Source organism: Solanum pennellii, chromosome 11 (assembly GCF_001406875.1).
Source record: "Solanum pennellii chromosome 11, SPENNV200".
In the NCBI taxonomy this organism is placed as follows: domain Eukaryota; kingdom Viridiplantae; phylum Streptophyta; class Magnoliopsida; order Solanales; family Solanaceae; genus Solanum; species Solanum pennellii.
Genome location: NC_028647.1, coordinates 12,358,729 through 12,371,526, shown reverse-complemented (window position 1 = coordinate 12,371,526; position 12,798 = coordinate 12,358,729). Strand labels below are relative to the sequence as shown.

General features: G+C 35.2%; 1 protein-coding gene and 1 long non-coding RNA gene across 2 annotated transcripts; both read right to left on the bottom strand.

Annotated features, from left to right (window-relative positions):
- Window positions 1-1,010: 1,010 nt before the first annotated feature.
- On the bottom strand, window positions 1,011-12,388 carry LOC107004744 (putative rRNA methyltransferase). The gene is made up of 11 exons (XM_015203080.2): window positions 11,828-12,388; window positions 10,760-10,807; window positions 10,522-10,677; window positions 10,317-10,363; window positions 8,745-8,901; window positions 8,586-8,647; window positions 8,255-8,453; window positions 7,053-7,142; window positions 3,085-3,215; window positions 2,869-2,989; window positions 1,011-2,180 (listed from the first exon to the last, which is right to left on the bottom strand). The coding sequence occupies exons 1-11, from the start codon at window positions 12,299-12,301 to the stop codon at window positions 1,176-1,178; spliced, it is 2,490 nt and encodes an 829-aa protein (XP_015058566.1). The 5' UTR covers window positions 12,302-12,388; the 3' UTR covers window positions 1,011-1,175.
- Window positions 6,299-7,046, bottom strand: LOC114074875. The gene is made up of 2 exons (XR_003575229.1): window positions 6,599-7,046; window positions 6,299-6,459 (listed from the first exon to the last, which is right to left on the bottom strand). It is a non-coding gene; the product is annotated as an uncharacterized LOC114074875 (long non-coding RNA).
- Window positions 12,389-12,798: the final 410 nt, after the last annotated feature.

The following is a 12,798-nucleotide window of genomic DNA, read 5'->3' as shown; positions in this document are numbered from 1 at the left end:
CGTTCCCTCTAGGCTATACCAACAATTGTCGTCTTCTTCACTCCATTTTAATCATTGTAAACTCTATGTTGGTTCTTTATTTTTTATTTTTTCGGTCTTTATAAATTTAAAAAAATAAATCTGCTAAGTGCTAAACGAACTTGCAAGAATGAAAAAAATTAATCGGACATCATAATTTTAAAGGCAACCCCCGTTCATCTCTATTTTCGATTTCGATCAACAAGCATCACCAATCATTAAAATTATAAAATAATATCAGAAAATTGATATTATTCTTTCAAATCCTCCCGATTTCTTCGTAATTAATCTCAAAATAATTTATCAAAGTTATTTTTCACAATAATCACTCCATTAATCTATAATAATGTATGATAACTAATGAAGAAGAAGAAAGGACAAATAATTAAATGACTGGGGAGAGATTTGTTTTGTTCTTTCTTTTTTCAATTCCGCAGGAGGTGTCGGTCGACTTCAGGAGAGGAAGAAGAAAGATGGATGGTTCCTGTGGGGTGTTGGGGGAGGAAATTTTTTCTTTTCTTTTTGTTAATCAATTTTTTTGAAAAATTAAAGGTTGGAATTTTTAAAAAAAAAATGAAAATCCAATAAATTGGTCATGTGGCACATGTTAAAGTTTTATTGGTTATTTTTCAAGACAATGTGTGTGAACTACACACTAATTTAAAAGTTTTATTATCATTTTGTGTTCAATAAGTACATATTTATTAATACTAGAGTGTCTAATTATATACTAGTCATAGTTGAGATGTCTAAGTGAATTATGTGAACAATTTTAAGAAATTACATGTGACTTAAGCCAAATAATAAAATTAAAAAGTATCTTGATTTTTGGTGACACCATATGGGCAAGCCTACTTTTATATAAATATATGATTTACCAAGAATCTTTTTGCACACTGTAAAAGGCAGCTCTTGGAAGTCGACATGTTCACTAAACCAGTTATAATCGAGAAACCAATCCCCATCAAATATAATGAGAGAACGGTGGGCAATAAACAGAAAAGAAATCAATAAAGTACCATCAATCAAAAGCACATATAAATATAAAACAATGTTACAAGAAAAAGCATTAAGAAACCAGAAAATCTTACACTAATTAATCTGAAAATGTAAACAAAATCATGAGCTTAAGCTCCTCAAAGATCCTAAAGTTCATTTCACTTTCCCCGGCCTCCCTTGTTGCCAGCTGCTGAAGCCTTTCCTGAGCCTTTTCCTTTTTGGTTGCCCTTCTTCCCCTTGTCCTGCTGCTTCTTCTTTTTCATTCCATGCTTTCTTGCATCTTTTTTCATTCTTGGATCAACAAGGACTTTTCCCTTGCCAACCTTAACTTGAACTCCTTTCTTTGCCACTACATATTCCCTTTCTGGTTTTTTTGTTGACGATGCCTTCCTGTATAGCTGTTCAATCATTTTTCTCTTTGAACCTTCAGAGATTTCAGTTTGGTCTGATATTGTGTTAGCTTTCTTCCTAAACTTCTCTAGCTTTCTATGTGCTGCCCGTTTCTTACGAGCTTTGGCTTCTGCAACCTTCTTTGCAGGCCGAGCATCAATTGCTTTAAATTGAGCTCTCATTGCAGCAATCTCCTCTTTTGTCACGGGTTTCACTGGCTGGAAATTTCTCTTTTCCTCATCAATGAACCACTTCGGCAACCCCTCATCGTGGAACATATATCTGTTGTAAGCATCATCAATCATTTCTTCTCTAGGCCTTTTCTTCAGCATCATTTTTGCTGTAGCCAATATTTCAGCCTTGGTTTCAATATCGTCATCAGATTCATCAGAAGATGAGTCACTAGAATCAGTAGCAGGAGCAGGAACAATCTCAAAATCATCATCTGTCTTAGAAGCTGAGACCTGTAAATTTGTTTTTTTCCTCGTCAGATCTTTAGTTTCTCCCTGCTGTTTATCATTTGTCAGTTCCTTAGATTTTTGGATCTTCTTAACCCCTCCATCTATTTGCATTTCATCATCACTGTCATACTTGTCCAAGACATCTTGCTCTTCTGCTTCAGCAAAAACATCTTGAGTAAACCACTTCTTCACAATCTCCTCCTGAGGTGGTGCATCCTCAAGAGGCACAACAAGAGGGTTGACTTCATTATCTTCCATGTCACTCTCAGAGTCTTGAGCAGAATCAATCATCATGCTATCATCATTGTCATCCTGGAAAGAAAACAGCAGCACTACCATTAATGCAAAGAAAGACAAAAGAAAGATAAACTTCCGAGTAACTTGAAGAAGCTATGTGGGGAAAAAAAATACTGTACAAATTTTTTTAGATGATTTATGAAAGACACTTGGAAAGCTTAAGATAATGATCAAAATTTGATTCAACCCTTCTATGTAATCCTAAGTTAAAGGACAGACAGGATTTAGTTAAATCAATTTGAATTTGTCTTTTATTTTGGTAAAAACTGAATCTTACCAAATCTACAACTCAGTTAATATATTTGAAATCTACATGGCACTGTATTACAACTCATAAGTTGTTGTAATACAGGAAATAGATGTAAACAATAACAAATCAAGTATATAGGAAGGGATGAAGCTGTGCCTAGTACTCCCTGGGGCAAACACAATCCAGATTTGGAGTCTCTTACAGATCAATTTTGATCCAGAAGAACAGGAATTAAATCTTTACCAAACTAGAACAAAGCTCAAACAAGTTAAAGCTCCCACTAAATCCAGCAGAGCATCATCAATTAAGCACTAAAAGAATGACCTCTATTGAATTTATATACAGAGTACTTGTTGAAGGAAACAACAAACTCGGTCCCATAGCAAAAGGAAACAGGAAAAGAACTAAAGAGAGGATGTACGGATATCGTAGTGCAACTTAAACCTCACTTACCTGCAGATCATCCTTCAAGTGTGCTTGTTTGGATCGCTTTCTCTGTTTTGATTTACCTTCCACTCTACCCAAATACCGTTCATAAGCCTCATCAAATAATGCCTCAATATTATCATCATGTCTGAAAATGAAGGGAAAAAGAGACCTTGTAGCTTTGGAAGTTTACAGGCAACAATCAATTAAAGAAGTAGATCCGCAAAGAGCTGGCAATAATACCTTCTGCGTTCGTCTTCAGAGTCCAGATCGCTGGATGAATGTTCCTGGGCTTCCTCGTCACTTTCATCGCTTACCTCAGTAGTTTCTTTGTCGTATTCACTGTTATCAACAGCTACAAGATCTTTCTTACCCTGAAATGTTTTTCAAATGCATGTGAAGAATATAATTAACAAATGTTACAGCAGACTCTTCACATAGCAGTAAAAATGAATTAAATTGGGTGAAAAGAAAAATTATCAAGATTAGTAGTGAAACAAATCCGCATATCACGTATCTAACAATGGAAAGGATAAGAAAAAATAGCATGTGTTTAGTCTCGGTAAAAAAGCTAGAAAGCATTACTACTATTTTATTTTATTTTGATAATGGTAACTTTACTTCTATATAACCACAGGTATACTTCTATATATCCACAGGTATACTACAACCATAGTGTAGTACACCCCCTTTCAAAAGTATTACAACTTACAACTTGTAATTCAGTTCTGTGCCTTACAAAAAGTTTAAAACATCACAAATATCTTCTGTTTGAGCTTGTAGTTTTAGCTCACACCAAAAATAAAAAAGGCCTAAACAATTCATTTTAAGATTCTGAATGTTGTTCTGAGTCCCCTCAAAACACCTTTCGTTCCTCTCACTCCAAATTGTACACCAAATGCATGCTATTTTAAGGATTATTCTCAATAGGGTTTAAAAGATAGATGAAAAAAGTTGGGGAAAAGGGAGAGATAACCTTTAAGTCTTGCTAAGTGGAACACTTAAAGTGGTCCCATTTGAGAGCCAATAAAGATATCACTCTTACCTTGCATTTTATTCAAGGTAGATGCATCCGCCTTATAGAAAAGATGTGTTTCTTATTTCTTATTATATAATATGATAACCCCATCTCACAGTCCTATTTGCTGCGTCTTACAGTCCTTTTCTGCCATGGTCCAAAGCAATACTCTTCAAATGTCATTCTCTCTCTCTCTGTTTGCTGTTCAGCACTGCCATGTTAAGGATGGTCCAAAGCAACCCCAAGAAATTACTGTCCAACAGTGGTCCTGGAAGTATCAACTTCATCCCTATTTTCCTTTCTTCTCTAAGTTGCACGGACTCTTCATTTTTGCAGGCGAGCCCGTCTCGACACAACTCAGGTGCGGGGTGCGTGTCGGATTCGGTCAATCCAATCCGTACACTTTGACCGAAGCCGAGAAAAGATTGGGTAAGAAAAAATCAATTTCCGACGACGTAAAGATTACAAAGCTTGAAAAAGTACAGAGAAGAGAGAAGAGAAGAAGAGAAAATCAGTTTCCGGCGACAATGACGGAAAGTTGAGAACAACAGAGAACTGAAAAGAGAAGAAGAGTTTTTTTCTTGAAAGTTGGACCAAGTAAAAGAAATATGTATTTTTCTTGAAAGTTGAAACAAGTAAAAAGAATAGCCTTTTTTTAATTTTTCTTGAAAAGTACATACTTTTTCTTGAAAAGGTACATTGACTTTTTTTAAATAAGTACATGGTCTGCAGGGAGCCAGAGAAATGGTTTTTTAAAAAAAAAAATAAGTGTAGTTTTATTTAGTACTTAGTATATATATTAAAGTGTGTTAGTACTCTTACGTATACTCAATTGTATTACATAAAATGGGATGAATGAAGTAATAAAATTCATACCATTAAGTTATACTATAAGTCATATTAAAATTTCCTTTTTAAATAGTGATTCGATTGGAAACAACTTTACCTTGTATAGATAAAAGATAAGGCATTTATACATTTTACATCTACAAATTTCATTTTAAAATTATATTAAATATATTATTATTATTATTTTGTTAAAATTTTAAATCTATTATTATTATTTTGTTAAAATTTCAAATTTTAACACGTAATGTATAAATTTTAAATCCACGCAGACTAGACGTTATAAGCTATAAGATTAAGAAGTAGAATATCTTCATAACTATATTTTTATAATATTGAAATTTTTTAGTCGTATCCCCGCACCCGTATCCATACTCGGATTCGCACCCAAGAATCTTAAAATTTGGATTTCGCCGAATCCGACTCTCGGATGCGCATCCGTCTCGGATACCCGCACCAGAGTCCGAGCAACTTAGTTTTTTCTTATCTCGTCTCCGCACAATACACCCTCACACTTCCTTAGAATGCTCTGAGATTTTCCCAACTTTAGGATGGTCAACCAGATACACCAACTTTTTACTTGGTGGATGCCATAGGCTTCTAAATGTCCACAAGTTACAGACATCCATATTGCTTATTGAACAAATGTGGAAATTGAAATGGTGTGCATTCCTGAACACTCTTTATATTTTTGGTTCAATAGTTTATTTTTTAAACGTGTGTAGTATATAAATTTGGAGAGGGGGTGGATTTAACTTCCCCTATTCTCTGTATCCTTGAAATCTCAACCACGTCACAAATGCTCAAAAGCACATCTGCCCTGCTGCTATCCTACAAACCACTATCCACTGCACCTTTCTATTTACTGAACTAAACTAATTACATCATGGATAATTCTTTAGGGTATATTATAACATATAAATTTAATCATTAACATTCACATCTATGAAATGTCGTATCCTATAAAAAATGTTATGGTTCTAAATATCAATTTACTTCTACCCGCAGAAAGATTCTAAAGCAACTTGACAACTGTAATTAGTCAGTCACCAATATTATCTGATATAGCAAAATAACTAAACCATAAACCAGGGAGGGTTGTCCATCAGAAATCTAGCAACTTATAGCAAGTGCATGTTTGACAGAGTGGTTATAATTTTTAAAATTTAATGGTTCATATTAAAAACCTAAAAGTTAAATCGATCAAATTTATATTTAACATACATTTTTTTTTTATAATCGTACACCCATCTAGCCGAAATCCTAGATACGCCCCTGATAGCACTCAATTCTTTCAAAATTTCCTCCCTCCATATTAACCAAAAATACCAAATGGAGGCATCTTCCATAACCTCTTTTTCTAACCTCCAATATGTATGTCTACCAACTTTCATCACTACTTTAGAATATAAGATTTATTGATGAAACTAGGAGAAAGTGGGCAAATGTGGGTCTACTCCTTGTGTCCTCTACTTAAGCAACAATAAATATTATGATACGCATCTCCTCAAATTATCTTCTTTCAGAATAGCATCCCACTAGATGCACCCAAAAAAGAACTAACCTTCAACCGTTCTATAGCATCCACAATGATTCCAAAAGGGTGCCATCAAATCACCTCAATAAATTGGCTGGTTATGATATAACCTTTGAATCAATGTTTACATCTCAAATTTTAGATCCTGTATGGATATGTCGAAAGTTAAATTCCAGAAAATCTGCTACCTTCCTTGCTAAAAAGCTCCCCTACATTCCTGTCATTTCAGAGAAAATTTAAAATTGGGAAACCATAATTCAATTTTATGTTACATTCCTTTTTCTTCCAGAATCTCAAATTACCATTTCCAACTAAAAGCAAGTGAATTCAGAAGACCCTTTTAAAATCAAAATCACCTGTTGACCCTTTTCACCAGCTTGTTCTGTAAGTTAAAGAACCCCTTCAGAGAACAACCCATGTTGATCAATTCACATATGCTTTCAGAATGTTGTTTAGCTATCAAGATTCAGTAGAGCGAATTCTTCCTATCACAAAATGCTCCTCTAAAGCATCATCCAACTAAACTACCACAAATTTCATAACACGAACTTAAAGCAAATATATAAATAAAACAAACCTAACAAAAAATAGACAAGTAGATACTATCACATAGCAACTATTTCGGTTTCTAGCTACAATATCTAGTTGATATCTAGATGTAGATTTTCTCAAATACACCAGACTTCATCTGGACGTTGAAGAACAGAGCTTTCAACCAGATAAAACTTCTAGGAAAAACAATTTCTCTGTAAAGGTTGCATCCAGTCCACTAGTGCAAATGATATATCAAGGATCTAAGTGTGAAAGTACCTTGATGGAAGATAGAGAGAACAAATCCTGATCACCATAGCCATCCTCTGTCGCGTCTACTTGTATCCCAAGAGCCTTGCGTGCTTTCTCCTGCAATCAGAAAAATTAAGGGGAAACAATCAGTGAAATAGATCCCATGTGACTACCTCATGATTTTAGGGAAGTAACAGAAGTTGTTGGAGGGTATATATCAATTCAAGAAACCACTACCAGATTTTGGTCTAGTGTTAAGAGCACAACAAGTGACGTGTGAATTAGGCGCTTGTCAGAGATTGAAATCTTCTCTCTTTTTTCTAAAAAAAAGGTAGAGTTGTATTCTTCAGCATTAAGGGTGTGCTGAGTACTTCCAAAGAGATGCAAGTTATTCCCTTAATTACATAGATCCTAGGAAATCTACCAACTGTTCTACTTGTTCTATACCATCTTCTTTACACCAAAAATACAACATGTTGATGCAATTTTCTTTAACCTTCTGAATAGTGTTAGTAATATTCTCATGACACCTGAGGATTCTTTCTCTCAAAATAGCCAGCCAGAACAAGCAGGTAATATAGACCACTTCGTCACAGGCTGAATCTGACTGCACAAAAAAGGCTGGTATTTAAGTGGAGAAGTGTAGTGGGACAGACCATCATCCACCGTGTCTCAAACCAAGAGCCGCTGGACTCGAGGATTTCTCAGTTACAAAAAAAAAATTAAGAAACCCTAATGTCAAGACATCTACCAAATAATTCTTAGTAGCAAGTTTAATTTTCCCAGAATGCCCTGGTGTGAGTTTCAGTCATTGCCCTAATGTCAAGACTTCTACCAAATAATTCTTAGTAGCAAGTTTAATTTTCCCAGAATGCCCTGGTGTGAGTTTCAGTCATTGCCCTACACAAGCAATCAAATAAATAATCAGCCTGGCTCTGAACTGCAGCTTTATCCAGGCTCTACTTAAGACTAATTCGTTTTATAGCTAAGATACCCTGAAGAAAAGATTTTTGGGGTTAAAAACTTGAAATGCATGAAAGTGCACTTGTTTTCTCAAGGGAAAAGCACAAATTCACAATTTGGGATACTTGTTTGTCCATTAAATCTTCTGAGTTCAACAGAAAATATCAATCCCCACATGATGTTGTATGGAACAGTCTTAACTATGTGTAAACAACAGCAAACCAAAACAGAAATTGAAAGAGACTTGGTGAAGCATATGCATAAACCTTGGCTCGTCTTTTTGCTTGAAGTTTCTTCTCTTTTTTCTGTTTTTTCTCCAAAATATTGGTTTTCTCCTCTATTTCATTGAGAACTCTTTCATCTTCATCTTCACCTTCATCTTCACCTTCTTTGCTCTCACTTTCAACAACTGTTGGGGTCTTTATTTTTTCAGGAGATAAAGCTTTTCTTATCTGCATACGCCACCTAGTAAAAATGCATCAAAAAATCATAAGAGGAACATAAAAGAATGAGAATACAGAATAATGTAACTAAATTCAATCAAGAACTTTGAGCATCCCAAAAAGGAAAGGTGCTAAAAAGGTTACTGTTTCGTACTTTAAGAGATACTTGAATTCTTGCTTTGCAAGAACACGCAAATCATCACATAGAGATTTAACCTGACACAAAAATTGAAGTGTAAGGCTACCAATCGCAAGCAACTACAGTATCTAGCAACAACAGGCTATAGCCTAAAATAGACCACACGTAATATACCTCCTCTGTTGTGAGAGTGTGGTCTCTAATGGCCAAACAGGCAGGATCATCAAAGCTCATTGAAGAAAATGTACCAAGGACCTGAACAGGGTTATCAGACCATACAAAATCTGCAACTGAGCACACCTTCCTTAGGACTGTGGCTCCATCTTCGTACCTGCAAGGTTCATTTTATACAAATGTCATATGGATGCAAGTCTGATGAGATAATTCATGCATCTGAAAATAGAAAGAAGGAAATCAATTAGCTCAAATCTTCGCCCAGATTAGTTCTAATAATGACAAACCCATTAGACTGAATCAAAGTTAACATCAATCATTTGACAGCTGGCAATTAGTTAGAAATTCAAATGGTAAGGTCTACTGGAATGACATCATCTATTAATGATGGATAATAAAAAGGATGAGCCGGGTATGCTAAGCTAGCATCTGGCCATAGATTTTGGGACTAGATTTTGAAAAGTTTATCTTCAAATAGCTGTTTTGCCATGAAATTTTATTGGATTTCGAAAGCTTCAAATCTGCGAACTTCAATTATTTTTGGTTTAAAAGACTTCCACACACAACTTCAAAATTCCAAAAATTACAACTTAATTCAAAATATATGGCCAAACAAGAGCTAAGAGGTTTCAGATGTTGCCCCAACAATAAAAGGCTCTAAAACGGACTAGTAGAAGTTGAGGCTGGAATTATTAGTGAAGTCTGAGAGCAGACAAAGCAACCTGAGAGCTTCACTATCAACTCAGTGCATGATTCTCATTAATACATGCAAAGAAAGATATTTGGAGAGTGAAATCTTCAGCATCAGACAGAAAACAAACATCCAGTTTATTTTGATGGAACAAAATTAGTCATAATCCACCATCCTGCAAGACCAAGAAGGAAGTGAAGCAGGCCAAGTTTTAGGAAGAATAAAGAACAAACTGCTGCGATGCTGCTAAAGGCAAGAGCCCCACAAACTCACATTTCTCTCTCTGTCACCATACAGTCTTCTCCCATTCATCATTTGACAATGTTACACTCTTTTCAGTACTCAAACTACTTAGTAACCTCTCAACCTGTTGTGCCCATTGTCAGATGTTTGTTTTTCACTTTGCTAATACTTGCTCAACAAAAATCTCACCAGAACTCAACCCATGTGACGAAACCAAAATAAAAAGGAATAAACAACTTATTTTTAGCAAACTGTCTTTATCATTGTATACTGCATCTCTTCAAATGAATGGCCACCTATTATCATTATTTAGCCAAAAAAGACAGATTCAGCTTCTTCTCCGAATTCAAGCTAGTATGAGAAGAAGGTCAAGCATCCACATATATACTAAATCTAGTGAATTGTTTACTTGTCAAAAAGGACAAACACATCATCTGCCTCCCTGCCTCAGTTCCACTACAAGGGCATATTCCGGGAAGTTTCAAAAGCAGAATGAATTACAAAGTTCAAGCTCCCAAAAATCTATGCACAAATAACATGTTTCTATGATTTGATTATAGTCAATAGAATGTCATGTTCCTTTCATGCACTTGAAACAATTATTCAAATGCATAAATAGACAGCAAAATAGGATATACCCATCACGGTGTCTCTTCTGCTTCGTCACCCCGAGTACATCAATCACCTGATTAAGTACACACAAGAAGCTCAATGAGATTACAGGAGTGTCTATATGTTAAGGAAAAGAAAGTGCACGGACCTAGCATGCAAAAGAGATAAAAGGGGGAGGGGTTTAAGGAGAGAGTGTGAGAGAGGACCATAATTCAAAAACTCTTTTAGTACCTTGGGGGGTTCTTTTCCTCCTTGAAAGAGGTGTTTTACATCAAGAAGTCGTGGATCGATCTTTGAAGGAGCTTTATATTTAAAACCTATAATATAAATTTCAGCAGATGCTGAACGACTGGCCAGAGGTTTGTCCACTTCAACTTTTTCAAAAAGCTGTAGATGAAACTCAAAAGTGAGGGATCATTCGTTCCGTTTATACTTGAATATAAAACTAGGTATAGATGTGGAAAATTACCTGTCTTAGACAGTAAAGAACTGCATTATAATCTTGAGATCTGAAAATCTAAAAGAGAAGATCATATCAGTCTACTGGACAAGTATGTTTGTATGAGAATGAGAAAAAGTATTTTCATCACAATTACGCTCAAATACACAAATACAAATATGATCATTGTCTCCAAGCAGAAAAAGGAATGAACCTAAAAATGTTATTTGAGGTTGCTTAATAGTGTAAATACCAACAGATCTTACACTAGAGCCAGATTCAACATTGTTAAAAGAGGCCAAGGGCTTTATTTTGGACAAATACATGTGCATACCAAGAGTTTTGCCAACATATGAGGCAGGAATTGTAGCACAATAAATAATCGGTAGGCCATGGAAGATAGTTAAAGCAAAGATAAAACCCTCAGAATTCATCCAAATACACCATTAGCTTCAGAGATGCACTCAACCATTCAAAAAAATACACTGATGAAACAACGAAAAGAATGATGTATCAAGAAAAAGATTACTAAAAGAACATAGTTATTGAACAGGATAATGACAATGTAGCGCCTAGATAGTTGGCAGCGATGTATGATATGTAGTGCTCGTTCCTTCATGAGGATCAACTTTAAAGGATGCACACTTTGGGAAGCAGAAATACTCAAAGACTAGAAACTAGAATAAAAGAGCACAGCTGTCCGGCAAGGTAAGCCATATGAAGGAAATAGAAAAATTTAATCAGCAACTCAGTTGAAATGACATTTCAAAATTTTCCGACTGTTGTAGGCAAATGGCTGTGTTGAACATAGTTAGAATCCCGGCAACACAGAATAACGTTAATCTAAATTCAAAATTAGAAGTCATAGACTACTAGAGCTTTCTGGCATTACTCCAAATGATTCATACAGGCATAAATAACGAAGAAAACATAAAAACGCCAGTAACCAATTACATAAACTAATAAAGGAACTCATCATCGCAGATCCAGAATCTAATATGACAAAAACATAAAGCTCATAGTAAGACGTAAACGGTCTTTTCCACTTTGTCCAACAAGCTTAACATAATCGAAAAAGATTGAATTTTTAGCGAGTACCTTTGTAATAAAAGTCCCTTTTGGAGCCAACAATTCAGTAGCAAGCTTAACCGAATCAATAACCAATGAGTTCTGACTAGTAGCTTCTTTAGCCCAAGCACCACCAACATTAGGGGAACCATCATGAAGAACCAAATCGAAAGCTCTACATCCATTCTCAGCCATAAGTTTCTTAATAGTTGAACGACATTTAGGTGTAGTAATATCCTGTTGAACAGAAATAGCACCACGAATTGGCCTAATTGGATCCAAATCAACACCGATAACAAGACTACCAACCGGTACATGTTTAACAGCAACTTGCATCCAACCCCCAGGTGCTGCACAAAGATCAAGTACTGATTGTGATGAACGTAGAAAACTGAACTTGGAATCGAGTTGGATAAGCTTCCATGCCGCTCTAGAACGATAACCTTGTTCTTTGGCAAGATGATAGTACTTGTCCAAACGATGCTTTCCTTTCACCTTCCCCATTTCAACCAAGAGGGTTTAACAAGTTTGCTAGGGTTTTGGCCCCTGGCCGACTTTATATATGATTTTGTGTTCTTCTCTCACGTGTTGCTCGCGTGAACAACACAAAAGCCTAAAACATGTAATTGGGTATGTCACATAGTAGGAAAATATTAGGGTACTTTCTTTCTTGTATTAGGGTGTGTTTGGTAAGGGGGAAATAGTTTCGTACAAAATATTTTTTCGAAAAATAAGTGGTTTTTTAGTTAGTTTTTTCTCATGTTTGGTTAGTGAGTAAAATATATTTTTTTGAAAAAAAAAATTTAACATTTTGTTGATGAATGAAAAATATTTTTCAAGAAAATATCTTTTACTTTTTACTTGAAACTAGAAAATATATTTTAGAAAAATAATTTATGATTCAAAAATCAACCCCGGTAATTGATCTAGGACCCGATAGTGACACTCAAACTATGACAAGACCCCGATGACCGATTCAGAATACAATCCTGATATATGAT

Excerpts from the sequence above, each read along its gene's own strand:
- LOC107004744 (XM_015203080.2), bottom strand. The coding sequence starts at position 12,301 with ATGGGGAAGGTGAAAGGAAAGCATCGTTTGGACAAGTACTATCATCTT. Across the intron at positions 10,678-10,759 it reads TTCTTTACTGTCTAAGACAG|CTTTTTGAAAAAGTTGAAGT; the intron begins GTAATTTTCCAC and ends TTTCATCTACAG. Across the intron at positions 3,216-7,052 it reads TCTCTCTATCTTCCATCAAG|GGTAAGAAAGATCTTGTAGC; the intron begins GTACTTTCACAC and ends AAAACATTTCAG.